A 20,997-nucleotide genomic window follows, 5' to 3' on the forward strand; every position below is an offset into this window, starting at 1 on the left:
TTTCCTTCCTCTTCTCGGTAGTATCGGTCTCATCCGGGCGTACCTTGACGAGTTAGGAACTTGTCGCGGTATTCCACCACGGACATCCGGCCTTGCTTCCGTTCACGGAATTCATCTCTCATCTTCTTTATCAGACCCGGGGGCACATGGTACTTGCTGAACTTGAGCTTGAAATCTGCCCAAGTCATGAACTGTCCCGCGTTCATGGCACGGGTGCTTGTCCACCAAGCTCTTGCTGGTCCTGCTAAGTAGTGTGTGGCAAACAGCACTTTCTCATTCTCTTCAACTCCAGCTACTTCTAGATTGTTCTCCATAGTTTGGAGCCAATCATCTGCATCAAGTGGTTCCTCAGTCTTGCTGAAAACTGGCGGGTTGGTATTCTGGAAGTTCTTGAGCTTAGATCCTGGATGATCATGGTGGCCTTGATTGTTGTTGACAAGCTGTTGAAGTGCTGCAATGTTGGCTTGTCTTTCAGCTCTTTCTGCTTCCCTATCTTCCAGCATAACTTGCAACATCTGCATCATTGCGTCCTGATTCATGTTGCGAGTTGGAGGGGCCATCTGAGTATTGAGATAGATCATGAGATAAGAGGGAAATTTTCTATGGTTTGTTTTGTGTTTAAGTTCAAAAGCTTAAAACTTGAAGTCTTTTCATGATGACACAAACATACATTCATTCATAACAAACAACACACATTACAAGCTAACACACTAAGGGTTTTAAGAACCCTTCTTCTCCAAGCTACGATACATTGGGGCGGGATACAACTCACACCTACGATAGTGCACAAGTGAACTACTCCTCATCCTCATCAACATCGATGGGGGTGTGGGCATCATCTCCGTCGTCCAGGAAGTCGTAGTCTTCCCCCTCGGTGTTCTCATCATCCTCGAAATCGTTGTCGTCACTCAGGTAGTCGCTTCCTCCCTGAATGTCTTCTCCATCTTCCTCCATCTTCTTCATCTGCTCCTCCCGGGCCTTGACGGTGGCCTCGAGTGCTGCTATCTTCGCGCGGAGGCGAGTGATGGTGGCATCCTTCTTCGTCCGCTGCCGGCGGAGGGTCCTCGCGGTCATTGGCGAGCATCTTGATGGCGGTCGCCTTGCTCGATGATGCGGGCGTGAGTCCGGTTGGCGTACTCACGGGAGTGGTCGAGATCCTGCTGCGTGTGGTACAGCATGAAGTCGAGATGCTCCACATGGTGCTTCAGCTCCGGGTGGGATGGCATGTCCATGGGCTCTCCAGCAGAGTTACGCCTCGCGAGGTGAGAAAAGCGAGGGTGGTTGAGTGCCTCCCCGCTCATCCCGCACAAGCGTGCGAGTCCTTCCTGAAGGGCGCGGGCAAGTCCGTCCAGCCAGTTGCTCTCCATGAAGGAGAAGAGGATCCTCTCAGAAGTGGGAGGCTCCATCTTGCCCCTCAAATCCGCAGTGATGATCCACCGCAGTTCGCCTCCTGGCTGGTTCGCGATCTGGGCTCCGTGGAACTCCGGGTGCGGGCGACCAAGGTGGTCAGACAAGGCGTTGAGGTCGTGCTCGAAGATCAAGCTTCCCCCATTCCCGAGCTGGTAAAACTTCGTGTTCACGGGCTCCATCTGAAAGTGAAGTGAAGGATTAAGTTAGAGAAGTGAACAAGTGTGGCAAAATTTTAAGTATATTTCTAAAGAAGAACATGACTTCTCTTTTTCCAAAGAACTTAAAGAGAAGACGAAGATTTAAAATTTCAGAAATACTTCATTCATTTTTGAAACTAGATTTTCAGAACGTCCATTTCTAACTAGGGTCTCCTAAGGTCAAACAATGGCTCTGATACCAACTTGTCAACACCCGGATTTTTAAGTCCGAGTGCCTATTATGTCATACATCGCAATCCCAGGAATATTGTTGTTGCGAGGCATAATAGTTAAGTATCACGAGTCATCATTCATTACAAACCATAATGTCTTACAACTTGGAATCACATGATCCATATTACACGAATAGTTGATCTATTGATCAACGAACAAACACAAGTTCATAGCGGAAGCGTAAGATACAAGGACTCTCTAGTCCACAGGCCAACGCTTGACGTTAGAAGCTCCTAGTTGTGGTAGACGTCCCGCTGGTCGTCATCCTCGTACTGCTGCTCGGCTTCATAGTCCGGCCATTTGAATAGCCGAGGGACAAAGCCGTGAGTACTTTAAGTACTCGCAATCTAATACTAATGTAAGTACTAAACTTGCTATTGAAGTGTTCTAAGCTCTAAGGTTATTTGCATAAAGCCAATTTTATTTGAATAGACATTTTCGTAAACAACTCCTCATGTGCTAACTAACTCAAGTGGGAACATTAGTGTCATTCCCACAACTCTGTTGTGATTCAAAAATTCAAAGTCACCGTTCAAGTTCGAAAAGATATAAAATTCTGATGACGGAAACAGTATGGCCTTTCCAACTGTCCATGACCGCGGACGCGGCTATTCGAATAGGTTTACACTCTGCAGAGGTTGCACACTTGTGCCACAACATTTGATTACATCCGTCAGGGATAGAACCCTGAATAACCGTAACTCAAGTACGCGGATCATCAACCGTTAACCTTTCACTTACACACCCTAGTATAGGCACCTCTCCCCATGAGCTTGGCCTCCCGGTGAAAACCAACTCGTTAACCCGGGAACTGCACAGGGCTTGGGCCGGACATTCACCTCGTTCCACGTCATTTCTCATCGTTTCTTTTGTTGTAGAGGCAGCCTTCAGCCTAACCCCGATGACGCTTGTTTAGAGGGAACCCATACTAAGATACATAAATTTCCAGCTAAGCCTTACCCATAATCAGGTATTGTGGGGGTACTCAAAAATTGGAATGGTATCGCATCCAACTCAATCATCAGTTTTTAGCCAAAATCACCAAGTCAATTTCATGTCATATTCACCTTCAAAATCTTTCAATGGAAATGACTCATCATTCCAAGGTTTTCACCATCATCATTTCATAAACACATGTTCCCATCTAGAGTAGTCATTTTTAAATTTAGCACTAGCAACTATGTATGAGGGGTGCTAAGTATTTGCTTTGCTTCTAGGCTAAGTTTGATACTCTTGTACTAACTCAATACTAACCAAGTAAATCATGAATCAAAAAGTACTTTGATAAAACAAAAGTAAATAAAGCTTGTAAAGTAAAACTGGGAAATAGGATCATAAGCATAAAGTAAATGGGGTAATGCCTTGCTCATGGTGAGCTTTGCACTTTGCAAGAGTATTATCTTGCCTTGGTTGGGAAACTGGTCAAAGTGGTCTTCTTCTTCTTGGAAGTAGACCTCCTCCTCCTCCTGGTACTCCTCGGTACTAGCGTCTAAAATACGAATACGGAGTACACAATCATCACACCAAACTAATTTACTAAACTAGGCACAAACATGGTTCACACACTTGAACTAGCATCACATATTACTATTATGTTGGTGGATGTGTTTTTCTTATTAATTAAGAAAAATAATTTCCTCTCATACTAACTTAGATGTTATTTTCAATTACTTAGAGAAATAATTTCCTCTCATTATCTTCTTAAGATTTAATTTCTCTTATGCATAATATGTGACCTAGGTTGACCCAAGTCAACCTCTTCACACTTATCATTTGGAGAAAATGATTTAAATGAGGTGAGCACCTCATACCATTTAATTCTAGCATATCAAAGATTTAATATCATCAACAATTCATATGAGACCTAAATGACCAGAGTCTCTACCTCATTTTGAATTGTTCATGACAAGATTTAAATGAGAGAAACACTCCCATAAGATTTCTTAATAGTTTTGGACAATATCTTTGACTAGAAATAGCCATAAAGTCCTTTAATTAAACTAGGCCATGATCATTCAAAGTAAGCATGGCATATTTTTGTAGAAACAATTAGTATAAGTGAAATGTGAATTATTGGAGGTGGAATTAACTGAAAAGCATTTATGGTTGATTTTTAAGAATTATTATAAGGCAGCAAAGTCCCTGCCTTGTTTATTTTGTCACTTTAATTCTACAATAGATCTAGGGTTCTATCCAGTGGCATTGTGTAGATAATTTCCTAAGGTTTCCAAAAATATAAAGTTTGTAAAATTTGGCCCAGTAGATTTGTCCCTATTGAATTTCAAAGTTTGCATCAGATTAGGGTATTTTTCTATTTTCCAATTTTGAATTCAAACCGTGGGCTCGCGCGGGAAATAACTGGGCTGCAGAGAGAGAGAGAGTTGGGCCGGCCCAGTACTGCGTCCAGCGCAGCGGCCGCCTGACAGTGCGGGGACCACACGTCAGTGTGTTTTAAAACACCGAAACGGTACGAGGGAGGTGGACCGTAGGATTAGAATCGGATCGGACGAACGACAGACGTCGTCGTCTCCGGCGAGAAGGGCGACTCACTGGCGGCGGCGGCAGGGGTTCGGCGAGCTCGCCGAGCGCGCGGCGAGGCGTCGGCGAAGCGTGCGCGAGCGACGTTGGCGAGGTAGAGGAAGCGCCCGGCAGCGGTTGCGTCTCCAATGGTGGCCTCCTGCTCCGGCGGGCTCCGTGTACTGGCGGCGGCGGCGAGCTTGCGATTGGAGCGATGTGGTGGCTAATCGGTAAAATTGGGGTGACGAGGAGAGCTGTGAGGATGAGGGGAAGAAGTTGGCGTGCTCAGTTCGGTGGGAGGGGCTCCCCTTTTATAGCGGCGGGAGGTGGCTGTGGCGCCCGGCTAGGGTCGTCGTCGTCGTCGTCGCTCCAGGGCGGCGAAGAGGCAAGGGATGGGCGCGGCGTGTTGCTGGTGCACTGGCGAGGCTGACGCGCGTGATGGCGGTGAAGACGAGGCTCTACAGCGGCGGTGAGCTTGACGGGAGCGCGCAGGTCATGGCGGACAGGCGTGGACGCGGTCGTCGTCTGCGGCGTTCCCGCGGTCAAGTGGGCGTGTCCGGGAGATCCGGTGGTGCGTCGTGCGTCGGCCGGCGGCGAGAGAGAGAGGCGAGGTGACGCGAGGGCACGGGGGCGTCGCACGCTCCGGCGCGTCCGGGGCGCTCGCCATGCGCGCACTGGCGCGTGTGTGTGCACGCCTGGGCGCGTCTGGCCACGTCGATGCTGGCGTGTGCACACACGGTCTCGGTCAAGGGAGGGCACGGGCGTGTTCAGGGAGGTGAGAGGAAGCCAGTGGACATGAGGGTTCGGGCCAGGGGTGGCCAGAGGTGAGAGGGGCATGGTGGTGGCATGTCATGCCACGGCATGGCATGGATTGGATGATTTGATCAAACAAGGTCAATGTAAATGGTGACACTGATGTTGTGAAGTGAGAGGAGGGTCCAGGGGTTGCTGTGGTGGCTCAGGTTGGACCAAGTCCTCTCCATTTTCAGTATGGGCAACATTTGATTCCCTGCATACAAGGTGTTTGATAGAATGCCCGCAAGAAAATAATTTTTGAATTTTGCAAATCTTTTTGGTGGGTTGCAATCATATATTAAATGGAGCATTTTGGTGGTGGTGGTGGTCAAAATGGAATTGAGATGCAAAATCACATTTTGCATATGATCTTACATATGTGAAAAAGTTCCAACTTTGCTTGCTTCTCATTTGAAATTGGTGATGAATTTGGGGTGGTGGCTTTGGGCAAAGTTGAAGTGCTTGATGTTGTCTTGGATGAGGTGAAAAGGTTTGACCAAGTGTAGAAGTGAAATCTCAAAATTCAGGGGCTCAAAGTGAGTACCAGATTAGAAATGTCACATATGACCATATCACATGTGAGCTCCTATTTGCTTCAAATTTGATTTGAAAAGTGTTTGATGGTTTCCAAAGTTGTTAATAAGTGTTTAGTATCCATTTACACCCAATGGTGCAAACCAAAATGGTCTATAACAAAGATTTGTAAAAATGGCCTAAGCCTTATGTGTGTGTGAAGTTGATTTTTAATATTTCTTTTCTATTTTATTTTTATTTGACTTTGGATGATCAAGTGATCATTGCTAGGGTTTTAGAGTGAGAGAGAACACATAAGCAAGCATCATGGCAATTGCACACTCAAAATAAATAATAAGGTGATCTACATGCATAAACCTATATGATGAGAAAAAGTTTTTGTTCACTCTGATTTTTGGATTCTTGAATTTCTCTCTTGTTCATTTTATTGAAATTTGGGATGTTACAAAAGCTCAACGAAACAGGCACAAGATTGCTCAACTACAGGTGCAGAAAAGTAAACTAGGCCTTCACTTGATCCTACTAGCACTTCACACTTTTTCTTTTTGTATTTTCTTTTTGTAACGCAGCTATGTAGCTCTTTTTGCTTCTTTTCTATTTTGTCTTTTTTTTTGATTTTATGACACAACTCCTTGATAACACGGCCAACAAAGTATGCAAAGCACCAAAACCCTAATGAGCAGCCTATCGAGCGGTAAAACTAGTCTCTTCTGGGGAAGTTCCTAGTCACTTATATCGATAGGCTGTGTCTATGGTTGGGAACAAGCACACTGTACGCTATGTGGACTCGGAGTAACAAAAACTGAAACTAGATGATAGCGGAGACTCAAACCCTAACAATACTAGATGGAAGAAAAAGATACGCAAAAACAACTACGAAAAGCAACTAAAACTCGAAATTAGTGCAATCTAAAGCTATGGCAAACCCTAACCCTATTTTTTTGGATTTTTCTGTATAGGAAAACACTCACAACTCAATGATGGGGTGGATTGTGGATGGCTTACCGAGGAAACCCGAGAATCTGATACCAAGATGATAAGGGGTGGCCCGATCTTCTCAGTAAGCAACGGTGGTGATGATGATCACGAGATGAACACAGCAGATGAACACGACGATGTAGTGGATGATAACTTGTATGACGCAGCGAGATCTCTCGATTGGTCCCTGTCGCCAATGCAACAGCTCTCAACCCTGCAAGATATTCGCAACTCCAAACACTTGCGCACGTAGCCGCCGACCACGAAGCGGTAAGTTGCAATCTACTAATTCCCAATGGAACAACAGGTCACACAAGACTTTCATATCTACACCAAATCAAGCAATATGGTGTAGGGAATTCAATAGTTTTGCAGAGCAAACAACTAAGAACTAGGGTTTATCTTAAATGTGGTCTAAAGCAACTTTGGGGGCGTCCTGGGCACTTATATAGGGGTTCAGGACGACCTCGGAGTCGGCCGGTCTGGAAGCCGGTGGACCGGGTCTGGGACCGAACGGTCCGGTTCAAACCGGGCCTAGCGCCGGGTGGTGATCGGACGAGGCTTCCGGGCTTACTGGATAGCGCCAGGTTGGCACAAGCGCCACAGCCGGTTTGGACCGGACGGACCCGGCGTGGGATCCGGTCGGACTGGGCCAGGGACCGGATGGTCCGGCGGCACGGCCGATCGGTCCGGATCTGGCACCGGCCTGGACAGCTGATGTCTACGTGTGCTTCTATTCTTGTAGACAGTGTTGGGCCTCCAAGAGCAGAGGTTTGTAGAACAGCAGCAAGTTTCCCTTAAGTGGATCACCCAAGGTTTATCGAACTCAGGGAGGAAGAGGTCAAAGATATCCCTCTCAAGCAACCCTCGCAATCACGATACAAGAAGTCTCTTGTGTCCCCAACACACCTAATACACTTGTCGGATGTATAGGTGCACTAGTTCGGCGAAGAGATAGTGAAATACAAGTAGTATGGATGTATATGAGTGGTAATAGCAATCTGAATAAAATATGGCAGCGAGTAAACATGCAACGTAACGATAAATAAACGGAGATTCGATGTTTGGAAACAAGGCCTAGGGATCATACTTTCACTAGTGGACACTCTCAACATTGATCACATAATAAAACCACTCTACACTCTCTTGTTGGATGATGAACACCATTAATTGTGTAGGGCTACAAGAGCACCTCAATGCCGGAGTTAACAAGCTCCACAACATTCGATGTTCATATTTAAATAACCTTAGAGTGCATAATAGATCATTGCAATTATACCAAGTACTAACATAGCATGCACATTGTCACCATCACACTATGAAAGGAGGAATAGATCACATCAATACTATCATAGTAATAGTTAACTCCATAATCTACAAGAGATTACAATCATAACCTACGCCAAGAACTACATGATGCACACACTGTCACCATTACATCATGAAGGAGGAATAGACTACTTTAATAACATCACCAGAGTAACACATAGATGAATAGTGATACAAAGCTCATATGAATCTCAATCATGTAAGGCAGCTCATGAGATCATTGTATTGAAGTACATAGGAGAGAGATTAACCACATAGCTACCGGTACAGCCCTTAGCCTCGATGGAGAACTACTCCCTCCTCATGGGAGACAAGCAGCGGTGATGAAGATGGCGGTGGTGTCGATGGAGAAGCCTTCCGGGGCACTTCCCCGTCCCGGTGGCGTGCCGGAACAGAGACTCCTGTCCCCCGGATCTTGGCTTCGCGATGGCGGCGGCTCTGGAAGGTTTCTCGTACCGTGTCTTTTCTGTCTCGAAGATTTAGGTCAGGGGGCTTCTTATAGGCGAAGAGGCGGAGTCGGAAGGGCTACGGGGCAGCCACACAACAGGGGGGCGCCCCCCCTCCCCCGGGCCGCGCCGGCCACATGTGTGGGCCCCCGTGGCTCCCCTCTGGTGCCTCTCCGGTGTTCTGGAAGCTTCGTGCAATTATAAGATGTTGGGCGTTGATTTCGTCCAATTCCGAGAATATTTCCTTACTAGGATTTCGAAACCAAAAACAGCAGAAAACAGAACCGGCACTTCGGCATCTCGTCAATAGGTTAGTTCCGGAAAACGCATCAAAACGATATAAAGTGTGAACAAAACATGTAGGTATTGTCATAAAACTAGCATGGAACATAAGAAATTATAGATACGTTTGAGACGTATCAAGCATCCCCAAGCTTAGTTCCTACTCGCCCTCGAGTAGGTAAACGATAACAAGGATAATTTCTTAAGTGACATGCTACTAACATAATCTTGATCAATACTATTGTAAAGCATATGAGATGAATGCAGTGATTCAAGGCAAAGATCAAGTATGACTAAACCATTGAATCATATAGCAAAGACTTTTCATGAATAGTACTTTCAAGACAAGCATCAATAAGTCTTGCATAAGAGTTAACTCATAAAGCAATACATTCAAAGTAAAGGCATTGAAGCAACACAAAGGAAGATTAAGTTTCAGCGGTTGCTTTCAACTTGTCAACATGTATATCTCATGGATAATTGTCAACATAAAGCAATATAACAAGTGCAATAGGTAAACATGTAAGAATCAATGCACACAGTTGACACAAGTGTTTGCTTCTAAGATAGAAAGAAGTAGGTAAACCGACTCAACATAAAGTAAAAGAATGGCCCTTCGCAGAGGGAAGCAGGGATTAAATCATGTGCTAGAGCTTTTTAAGTTTTGAAATCATATAGAGAGCATAAAAGTAAAGTTTTGAGAGGTGTTTGTTGTTGTCAACGAATGGTAGTGGGTACTCTAACTACCTCATCAACCAGACTTTCAAGAGCGGCTCCCATGAAGGACGTTATCTCTACCAGCAAGGTAGATCATCCCTCTTCTCTTTTGTTTACACATGTATTTAGTTTAGTTTCTATTTTATTTATGGATGACACTCCTCCCAACCTTTTGCTTTCACAAGCCATGGCTAACCGAATCCTCGGGTGCCTTCCAACAATCACATACCATGAAGGAGTGTCTATTTGCAAAATTAAGTTGCTTACCGATGAATCGAGCAAAACATGTGAAGAGAATTATTAATGAAAGTTAATTAATTGGGGCTGGGAACCCCATTGCCAGCTCTTTTTGCAAAATTATTGGATAAGCGGATGAAGCCACTAGTCCATTGTGAAAGTCTCGTCGAAGTAAATGACAAGATCGAAAGATAAAACACCACATACTTCCTCATGAGCTATAAAACATTGACACAAATAAGAGATAATAGCTTTTGAATTGTTTAAAGGTAGCACATGAAGTATTTGCTTGGAATGGCAGAGAAATACCATGTAGTAGGTAGGTATGGTGGACACAAATGGCATAGTTTTTGGCTCAAGGATTTGGATGCACGAGAAGAATTCCTCTCAATACAAGGCTAGGCTAGCAAGGTTGTTTGAAGCAAACTCAAGTATAAAACGGTGCAGCAAGACTCACATATGAACATATTGTAAGCATTATAAGACTTTACATCGTCTTCCTTGTTGTTCAAACACCTTAACCAGTAAAATATCTAGACTCTAGAGAGACCAATCATGCAAACCAAATTTTAACAAGCTCTATGTAGTTCTTCATTAATAGGTGCAAAGTACATGATGCAAGAGCTTAAACATGATCTATATGAGCACAACAATTGCCAAGTATCAAATTATTCAAGACATTATACCAATTACCACATGCAGCATTTTCTGTTTCCAACCATATAACAATGAACGAAGCAGTTTCAACCTTCGCCATGAACATTAAAGATAAAGCTAAGAACACATGTGTTCATATGCAACAGCGGAGCGTGTCTCTCTCCCACACAAGCATGAATTTATTCAAACATAAACAAAAACAAAAACAAACAGACGCTCCAAGTAAAGCACATAAGATGTGACCGAATAAAAATATAGTTTCAAGAGAAGAAACCTGATAAGTTGTCGATGAAGAAGGGGATGCCTTGGGCATCCCCAAGCTTAGATGCTTGAGTCTTCTTGAAATATGCAGGGATGAACCACGGGGGCATCCCCAAGCTTAGACTTTTCACTCTTCTTGATCATAGTATATCATCCTCCTCTCTTGACCCTTGAAAACTTCCTCCACACCAAACTTAAAACAAACTCATTAGAGGGTTAGTGCATAATCAAAAATTCACATGTTCAGAGGTGACACAATCATTCTTAACACTTCTGGACATTGCCCAAAGCTACTGGAAGTCAATGGAACAAAGAAATCCATCCAACAAAGCAAAAGAGGCAATGCGAAATAAAAGGCAGAATCTGTCAAAACAGAACAGTCCGTAAAGACGAATTTTTTAGAGGCACTAGACTTGCTCAGATGAAAATGCTCAAATTGAATGAAAGTTGCGTACATATCTGAGGATCACGCACGTAAATTGGCAGATTTTTCTGAGTTACCTACAGAGAACCCTGCCCAAATTCGTGACGTACGTAAATCTGTTTCTCGCGCAATAATCCAAATCTAGTATGAACCTTGCTATCAAAGACTTTACTTGGCACAACAATGCAATAAAATAAAGATAAGGAGAGGTTGCTACAGTAGTAACAACTTCCAAGACACAACAAAACAGTAGCAAAATAAAGACATGGGTTATCTCCCAAGAAGTGCTTTCTTTATAGCCATTAAGATGGGCTCAGTAATTTTAATGATGCTCGCGCAAGAAATAAGAGTTGAAGCAAAAGAGAGCATCAAGAAGAAAATTCAAAACACATTTAAGCCTAACCCACTTCCTATGAAAAGAAATCTTGTACATAAACAAATTCATGAAGCATAATGCAACAGGCATAGGAAGATAAAACCAGTGTAACTTCAAAAATTTCAGCATATAGAGAGGTGTTTAGTAACATGAAAATTTCTACAACCATATTTTCCTCTCTCATAAAGATTTTCAGTAGCATCATGAACAAACTCAACAATATAACTATCACATGAAAGCATTCTTATCATGAGCTACATGCATAAAAGTATCATTACTCTCCACATAAGCATAATCAATTTTATTAGTTGTAGTGGGAGCAAATTCAACAAAGTAGCTATCATTATTATTCTCATCAAGTGTAGGAGGCATAGTATAATCATAATAAAATTTACTCTCCATAGTAGGCGGCACCAAAAGACCACTATCATTATAATCATCATAAATAGGAGGCAAAGTATCATCAAAGAAAATTTTCTCCTCAATGCTTTGGGGACTAAAAATATCATGCTCATCAAAACCAGCTTCCCCAAGCTTAGAATTTTCCATATCATTAGCAACAATGGTGTTCAAAGCGTTCATACTAATATCATTGCTACTAGCATGCAAATAAGATTCCATAGGTTTTTTAATTTTCGCAGCAAACAATCCATGTCTTAACTCAGGAAATAGAATAAAAAGCTCATAGTTGCTTTCCATTATGCCTTACTAGTGTAAAACAAGAAACCAAAAGATGCAATTGCAGGATCTAAAGGAAATATCTTCGAGCACTCACACACCGGCAACAAGTGCTAGGAAATAGCTTAGTAGTCGGAGGATGTGAATACCTTTTACCTTACCTCCCCAAGCAACGGCGCTCGTAAAAGTGCTTGATGTCTACGTGTGCTTCTATTCTTGTAGACAGTGTTGGGCCTCCAAGAGCAGAGGTTTGTAGAACAAGCAGCAAGTTTCCCTTAAGTGGATCACCCAAGGTTTATCGAACTCGGGGAGGAAGAGGTCAAAGATATCCCTCTCAAGCAACCCCGCAATCACGATACAAGAAGTCTCTTGTGTCCCCAACACACCTAATACACTTGTCGGATGTATAGGTGCACTAGTTCGGCGAAGAGATAGTGAAATACAAGTAGTATGGATGTATATGAGTGGTAATAGCAATCTGAATAAAATATGGCAGCGAGTAAACATGCAACAGAACAGTAAATAAACGGAGATTCGATGTTTGGAAACAAGGCCTAGGGATCATACTTTCACTAGTGGACACTCTCAACATTGATCACATAATAAAACCACTCTACACTCTCTTGTTGGATGACGAACCACCATTAATTGTGTAGGGCTACAAGAGCACCTCAATGCCGGAGTTAACAAGCTCCACAACATTCGATGTTCATATTTAAATAACCTTAGAGTGCATAATAGATCATTGCAATTATACCGAGTACTAACATAGCATGCACACTGTCACCATCACACTATGAAAGGAGGAATAGATCACATCAATACTATCATAGTAATAGTTAACTCCATAATCTACAAGAGATTACAATCATAACCTACGCCAAGAACTACATGATGCACACACTCGTCACCATTACATCATGAAGGAGGAATAGAGTACTTTAATAACATCACCAGAGTAACACATAGATGAATAGTGATACAAAGCTCATATGAATCTCAATCATGTAAGGCAGCTCATGAGATCATTGTATTGAAGTACATAGGAGAGAGATTAACCACATAGCTACCGGTACAGCCCTTAGCCTCGATGGAGAACTACTCCCTCCTCATGGGAGACAACGAGCGGTGATGAAGATGGCGGTGGTGTCGATGGAGAAGCCTTCCGGGGCACTTCCCCGTCCCGGCGGCGTGCCGGAACAGAGACTCCTGTCCCCCAGATCTTGGCTTCGCGATGGCGGCGGCTCTGGAAGGTTTCTCGTACCGTGGCTTTTCCGTCTCGAAGATTTAGGTCAGGGGGCTTCTTATAGGCGAAGAGGCGGAGTCGGAAGGGCTACGGGGCAGCCACACAATAGGGGCGCGCCCCCTGGGCCACGCCGGCCACATGTGTGGGCCCCCCTGGCTCTCCTCCGGTGCCTCTCCGTGTTCCGGAAGCTTCGTGCAATTATAAGATGCCGGGCGTTGATTTCGTCCAATTCCGAGAATATTTCCTTACTAGGATTTCTGAAACCAAAAACAGCAGAAAACAGGAACTGGCACTTCGGCATCTCGTCAATAGGTTAGTTCCGGAAAACGCATCAAAATGATATAAAGTGTGAACAAAACATGCAGGTATTGTCATAAAACTAGCATGGAACATATGAAATTATAGATACGTTTGAGACGTATCAACAGCATCTTCTCCTCTCGCGCATGCTTCCCGCTCCTCCCTCACGCGTCCATGGGATGTCTTCATGTCCAGCTTCACGTCCACCTTCTGGTCCAGCTGCTCCTCTCCTCCTCGTGCGATGCTTGGTTCCTCTTCATACCTGATCATACATAAGTAATAGGGCTTAGGCAGCATAAAGTTCTCATTGATCAAAATATCATTTAGGAACAAGTTCACCTGTTGTTTAAGTAGCTTCGCACGAGCTCGTGTCATTTGTCCAATCCTGACTTCATTGGACTTGACCTTCACAGCAGGATCATCTTCTTGTAATGACGGAGGTAGTAGTGAGGTAGGGATGTCCTCATCACGAGCTTCACAAACCAAACATCGAGTTCACGCCTCCAAATCTGCCCCCATATTTCGCCACCATGGTGACTAGATGAAGCAAATAGAGGAGAAAGAAGAGCTCCAAGCTTGACCTCCAAATCTAGAGGCAGCCCTTCGAGCTTATTTAGTAGGAGAGCAGCATGTGAACTCCCTCTCGTCTCTGCCTCCGGCCGCTGGAACGCCATGGCAAGGAGCAACACCACCAGCAGCCTCCACACATAGGTCAGATGCGTCCATGGCCAAGATCCATTCGGCATGAAGACAGTCTCCACTAAGGGAAGCACTAAAAGCCCTAAACTAGTAGACTCACACCCACTATACACAACATGGGGGAGGGGCTCGCCTCAGGCAGTCATCTTCGGCGACAATGGCCTTGGCTTGGCCCATGACCATTTCCAACGACGATGGCCTTGGCTTGGCTTGGGATGTAGGAGAGTAGGGGTGACGGATAGGATAATTTCCGTACCAAATTATGGGCCGAATCAGTTTTAAGAAATCTATATCTGATTTTTGAGAATTCGACGGATAGGGATATCCGAATCCGCAATATCCAGATATGATGTAGGTATATATGGTATAGCAAATAGCACGCGGATATGGATTATCCAAAATTTAATTAAGACTATCCCAATGTTTCAACCTAGATTATCCGATTTTCTACTCAAAATTCAATGCCAATTTTGTACAATCATGAGTTAGGGAGCTACCTATTTTATTTTACAACCATGTCTACTCAGTCTATATTTATCCCATCACGATGAATGCTCGGGTTTTAGTATAAATCTTATCTCTATTGTCTTAATTCATTCACTATTGTAGGCTCAAAGGGTTAAATCCTCTAAACTTTTGCTGAAATTATAAATCTCTACCTATAGAAGTATTTTTCCGATTAATTCTTTGTGTCCAACTCCGCTCCGTTTCCAATCCGAATATGCTGTCCGATTTATCCACATTTGAATCCACAACCGGTTATTATCTGCTCCCCTCCAAATCCAAGAGAAAAATGTGATAGAGGCAAAATCTAATCGTATTGGTTTACATCCCTAGAGGAGAGTGCTCATGAGAGAAGGGATAGAAAGAGCCGCTCCTGGTAGTCTCAGCGTCTAGTGAGATAGTACTCTTTTTTTTTGAACAAGAGTGAGATAGTACATGATTGGTTCATGTCTCAACTCTCAACAAGAAGCATGTACGGCCACAAAAGACGAGGTAACACCGACTTGTCCTCCGTCCTTACAACCGATTTTCCGCCGCTTGTTCCAGTGCCTTGTCTGGATCTGAAGAAAGGGGATGCGGCCACCATTCATGTTCTTTTCAATGGAGCGGCTTGCCAATTCAGTTTTCTACGTGGTGATGGCTCTGCTGCCATCCATCAGTACGTGTTTAAGAACAACCCACCTTCCAACCTCCATGGGGGTCACGGGCTACACCATTAGTCCATTACCAACCAGACGGGCCAAGAAGGAACCGAAGTTGGATAGTGGGCCTTGGGCCTTGCAAGAGTTGGACAGCGATTGAGACTTGGTTAGCTGTAAGCGTTATCGAATATGGCATACGAATCCTGGACTCCTACCTACTGCCTTTCTTTCTCGCCCGCCTCTACAGCTCTACTCTCGATTCCTCATGGTCTCTGCCTCTCCCTTGTCGCTGTTTCTGTGCAGCTCCTCGAGTAAATCAAGTAAAACCGTTACAATACATGACAAAGAACTCGACCGCAGAACTCAGAAAGTCAGAAGTATGAACTTTCTTTCTTTCTTTTGACGGGGAGAAGTATGAACTATCTTGTTTCTTGCAGCAAAAAAAAAAAGTTTACACCATCTGATTGTTGCTTGCTAATTGAAGAACTGGAGGAACATAAGTATAGTCTAACGACTAGCCAGTGAACAATATATCAGTACGATACCGAGAAACAATTACACAAACCATTTCTGAAACTGCAACGCAACTAGCACACACCACCCGCAACAAGATCGGCACTTCAGAAGCTGAGCGCCGCGAGGAGGATGGTGGTGGTGAAAACCAGTGCCAGGACGGAGGTCACCGGAGCCGGCAGCGGCATAGCAACCCCGTTCTTGCTGTTGTGAGGCCTTGTGTTCGCCGCGCCGCCACCGGTGGTCCTCCCACCGCCGCTCGCTCCACCGCCTGGGCCGCCGCCAGCCATGTGCGCATGCCCAAACTTCCTGGGATTATGCATCTCCAGGAGATGCTTGCCTTTGGTTTCTGCGGAACATGCAGCAGTTCCAGGAATATATTTTGCTGTCAAAATTTAGTTCCATAGCAAAGGCTGGACCTGAAACGTCAAGAAAGCAGAAGAGGAGATCGATACACGCTAGGTACTTACGAAGCAATCCCTGTGCCTGCACCTGGAGATGAGGCCTCAGATGGTGATGAGCTGCATCGGCCATGACGCTTCTCCCAGCTACTGCACACCATGTGCCATGTGAAGCAAAGGCCAAGAGGAGGAAGAGAGCAAGAGTACCTTTCTTCATCTTGAGATGGACTGGTGGCCAACAGAGAAACTCCGATGTGGAGTGTGGGTGGAGGCTCCTATTATACCTCCCGGGTACAGGAGGGTAGCTAGTAAGATAAGACCACTCCACAAGTTTCTCTTTTTTACAACAAGCAAGACCACTCCACAAGTTAATTGCACGGTGGTACCAGTTCAGCTTTGTGCTTTTCTGAGGCAGACACCGTGAAGAAAAGATTAAAGGAGAGATTGCAACGTGCCTTTCTCACTTTTCATTGGCTTTCAAAATCAGGATTAGAGCTCTCCCATAAGATTGCTGTTGATATTAGCTCAACTCCCAAACAGGCAACAGTATCAAATGCTTTTGTTCATGTGCTATTTGCCACCACTGGTTTTTCTGATGGGGGAAAGATCGAGGGGGCAAAAGACAGCACGAGGCGCAGCTTTGATTGCTTTCTGCGCATGTGATTGGCGCAGGGAATCCATGATGCTATTGCTCTACATGGACAAGAGCCTTTGCCAGCTCTGACCTACAGTACAGGATTTTTGCTGTCATCTAGAAATACAGAAACTGGTTTCTTTTTTTCATCTCCTTTTTGTTAGTGACTACACGGAAGGAACGTCCCATGTAGTGTGGTCTCTTCCCTCTGAGATGTAGTTTTCGCCGAATTCTGAACGGACTGAAGTTTTCAGACATGTGACTAGTGCGGAACAATAGTTGAATCAACAAAAAATTGCAGGAAAATAACACGACCCAGATATATCATTAAAAATTCTTACGAATTATGCAAGAAAAATACGAAAAAGGTTGGAAGGTACAGGCTATGAGTAGTCAGTGCAAATGATGGAAATAGATGTGTGAAACTACATTTGTTGGTTAGTTAAAAGATACACATATAGACATTGTCCTCCGATTCATAATAAATGTCGGTAGTTTAGTTTAAATTAGCGATCCAAGTATGAGGGTTTAGTTTAAATTAGAGCTAACTCTTATTGTGGATCGGATTACACAGAAGGGCACTAAAATTTTATCTTCACTGCGACAGAACCTACCTTCTTTCTTCTTTTTCAAGCCGCTAAAATTTCAGAATCTAAGGTTCTCTGCTTCTCTCTATTCAAAAATAATAACGAAGCACCCACATGGGAGTGATGTTTTGGCACATGGGAGCATATGCTCTCTTTTATTTTGAAATGCATGTTAGGCACATTTGAAATGTCAAAAAAAATTGAAATAAAAATTTCACACGTACATCTTCATGTGCACAAAGTCGTTTTATGAAAAATCGACTTGTTGTCACAAGATAAATTTTCCCTTTTTCACGTAGACTAAAAAATATCATTTTTTCGTGAAACTTGACAAACACACATATATTATGGAGATGTACAGGTAAATTTTTTTGTCAAATTTTTTTAACACTTGAAAATATGTTTTTATGGTAGAGGGATCAAGTTTGTTGCCATTTGTTGCATAAGAGCATCTCCACCGCCCCATAGCGGCCGCGATAGCGATTTGGGGCCGGGAGCGAAAATGAGCTCACACCCGCGCGCCCCAAATAGCATCGGCGCTTTTTCGAGCCCAATAGAAGCGCCAGCAACCCTGTGACGGCCCCTTGGCGAAGGGCGCGCCGGTGCCTCGCGAGGCGAAAAATTTTGGGTCTGGGAGCCGCCTGTTAGTGACGCCAGGGCGCTGCGCGAGATATTTTACCGCCACGACGCCGGGCTGGAAACTCTCCCGCCACGACGCCGCACGGGAAGTTCTCCCGCCACGACACCGCGCGGGGGGTTTCCCGCCTCGCCGCCGGTCTATATTATCCCTCCTTCCCCTCACTGGTGCAAAAACCCTAGAAAATAACACAATGTTTGATTCGTGGGAGGAGGAGGCGCTAGAGGCGGACGTAGAAGTCGTGGAGGTGGACCCGTGGCTCGCAGAGTACGAGGCTTGGGAGGAGGCGGCGCTAGCGGCGACCGTAGATGTCTTTGTCGCGGACGAGCGGCAGGACCAGGAGGTGGAGTGGCGGAGTGGCGGCAGCGCGAGGAGGCGCAGCGGCGGCGGGAGGCGGAGCGGCAGCGCCGGTGGGAGGCGCGCCAGCAGCTGGGGTGGGAGGAGCTTGCGCTGTGGCGGGTGATGCGGGAGGAGCAGCAGCGTCAGGATGAAGTCTACGAGCGGCAGCGTTTGGCGGAGATGGAGCTCCGGCTGCAGAGGCAAGAGTTGGATCACCGTCGGCGGCGGGAGGAGCTGGAGCAGCAGCTGCGTCAGGAGGCGGTGGCCGCGAATAGATCCGTACTTGACGTTCGTGGCGGAGAGAGCAGCGGGGGATCAACGACGGAGGAGCGGCGGAGAGAGCATCCGAGAGAGGTGCGGACGATTGTCGACCTCCACATAGTCGGGTGGCCAGTAGGTAGTAGGCTAGAGATAAGCAGGTTTCACATGTCATCCGGGGTCGAGGAGTGAATAATGTTTTACTCGGATTTGCCCTAAAATATTATTCATTTCTCGATCCTGAATGGCATTAAAATGAAACTACAAGTATAAATATTTAGTTTTTGTAAAAAAATCTCCTATCGGGGCCACCGGTTTGGGGGCGCCGGTGTGGGAACAGCTCCCCAAATAGAGGATGCAGTATCGGCGCCCCCAATACGGCAGTGCCAGCGCCCCTACCGGCACCTATTTGGGGGTCGCCGATGGAGATGCTGAGCATCTCCACTCGTTGGGGCTGCCCACGCCCGAATCCGGCGATATTTTCGTCCGGATTGGAGGAAGATTTGGTCTGGGGCGGCCCATTTTCCCAGCCGCGAGCCCAGGATGGATGTAACTATTTTGACGTAAACGGCCAATTCAGACAAAATTGGGCGAAGCTCGTTCAGACATAAGCGAAATTTAATGATATTTAACATATAGAGGCGAGTTCGTACATAAATAGGCCGAATTCGTACATATATTTGAATTCGGCGATTGGCAAACTAAAACTTAAACTAAAAAGCGGCCTCCTACATGCCGAAATGGCGGTAGAAGGACGTGTAGTCGCCGCTGTCATCGTCGTCGCTCGAGCCGGCGTCGTCCTGGGGCGGCGGCGCCTCGTACCAGCGGCTCGTACCCTGGCCAGCGTCGCCGGCGCGTGGCGGCGACGGCCGGTAGATGTCGTCGTCGCTGCTCTCCTCGAGCTTGATCACCTCCCTGCTGGGCGCGGTGTTCCTACCGGCGGATGGTGCGGCGGCGCGGGCGGCGAGTTGACGCGCGGCGGCCAGATCCAGCATCTGCCGCTGCTGCTCCGTCTCCTGGCGCTCCCAGTCGCGCCTGGACCACTCCAGTGCGGCGTCGATGGGGAGGCTGCTGTCGGCGGGCACCAGGTCCTTCAGCGACCTGGCGATCGCCTCTGCCACCGCGGCATCCTCTGCGCGCTTCGCCTCCTCCTCGGCGAGCTGGTTCGCGGTGGCCGCGGCGGCCTCCTTCTTCGCCGACTTCCTCTTCCGCCCGCGCTGCGGAGAGGAGGGTCGGTCGCGGATGACGAGGGCGCCGCTGCTGCGCCCTCTGCTCGGCGGTGGAGACGCCGGCTCCTTCTTGACGTGCGCCGGTGTCGACGGAGACGCCGGCTCCTTCTTAACGAAGAACGACGATGACCCGCCGGACCTGGACGCCGACCTTGACCCAGACGACGAGGAGGACGGCGCCATCCTCCTCGGCAGCCAAGAGGTACCGCGCTGGTGCGACACAGTAGCCGCCTCCGGCGGCGACATTTGCAGGACGGGGGAATTACCGCCCTCGATGTGCGCGAGCACATTCAAGAAGGTGCGGTCAGGCGCGCTCCACCACCGCCGGCGGCCGGCGGCGTTGTTCCTTGCCGGAGGAGGAGGAGGGCCGTCATACGCGGCGAGTTCACGCTCGTACCTGCGCCGGAAGAACTCGGTCCACGCTTCGTAGTTGTCGGGGAAGAAGCGTGGCTCCGCGCGCTGCTCGTCACTGAGAGTGACGAGCACCGCGTCGATCTCCGCCTCGAGGGCGGCCCGGCCCATCGCGGCGGCGGGATCGGCACGCCGCCCGCGCTCAGTCTCCATCCTCCCGGCGCGCGGAAGTCCGGCGGCGCCTGTTAGCCCGCCATGTGGAGGAGCCGTCCCTCCCATTGGTGGAGAGAGCAGCGTCCGAAGCCGTTCTTGGCCGCACCGTCGTTCGCCATTGCTGGTTCGTTCGAGATCGGGGAAGATTTGGGGGAAGGCGAGCGAGGTGAATGTGGGGCGGGCGCGGTAGTTCGGCGATAAATAGAGGTAGGCGTGCGTGATACCGAGGCGGCGGCATTAACTCGCCGGGTGGAAGCTACGCGGCCGGCGAATACTGACTGGCGGCAGGCTTTTACAGCGCGCGGAAGACGATGCGATGAGGACGACGATCGGTGTCTCTCGCCGACAAGTTGGGGCCACCAGACGCGCGGGA

General features: G+C 46.7%; 1 protein-coding gene across 1 annotated transcript; it reads right to left on the reverse strand.

Moving 5' to 3' along the window:
• Positions 1–15,821: 15,821 nt before the first annotated feature.
• On the reverse strand, positions 15,822–16,664 carry LOC124682799. The gene is made up of 2 exons (XM_047217411.1): positions 16,446–16,664; positions 15,822–16,324 (listed from the first exon to the last, which is right to left on the reverse strand). Exons 1-2 carry the CDS (start codon positions 16,591–16,593, stop codon positions 16,083–16,085), a joined length of 390 nt encoding a protein of 129 aa, XP_047073367.1. The 5' UTR covers positions 16,594–16,664; the 3' UTR covers positions 15,822–16,082.
• Positions 16,665–20,997: the final 4,333 nt, after the last annotated feature.

Source organism: Lolium rigidum, chromosome 1, assembly GCF_022539505.1.
Source record: "Lolium rigidum isolate FL_2022 chromosome 1, APGP_CSIRO_Lrig_0.1, whole genome shotgun sequence".
Classification (NCBI taxonomy): domain Eukaryota; kingdom Viridiplantae; phylum Streptophyta; class Magnoliopsida; order Poales; family Poaceae; genus Lolium; species Lolium rigidum.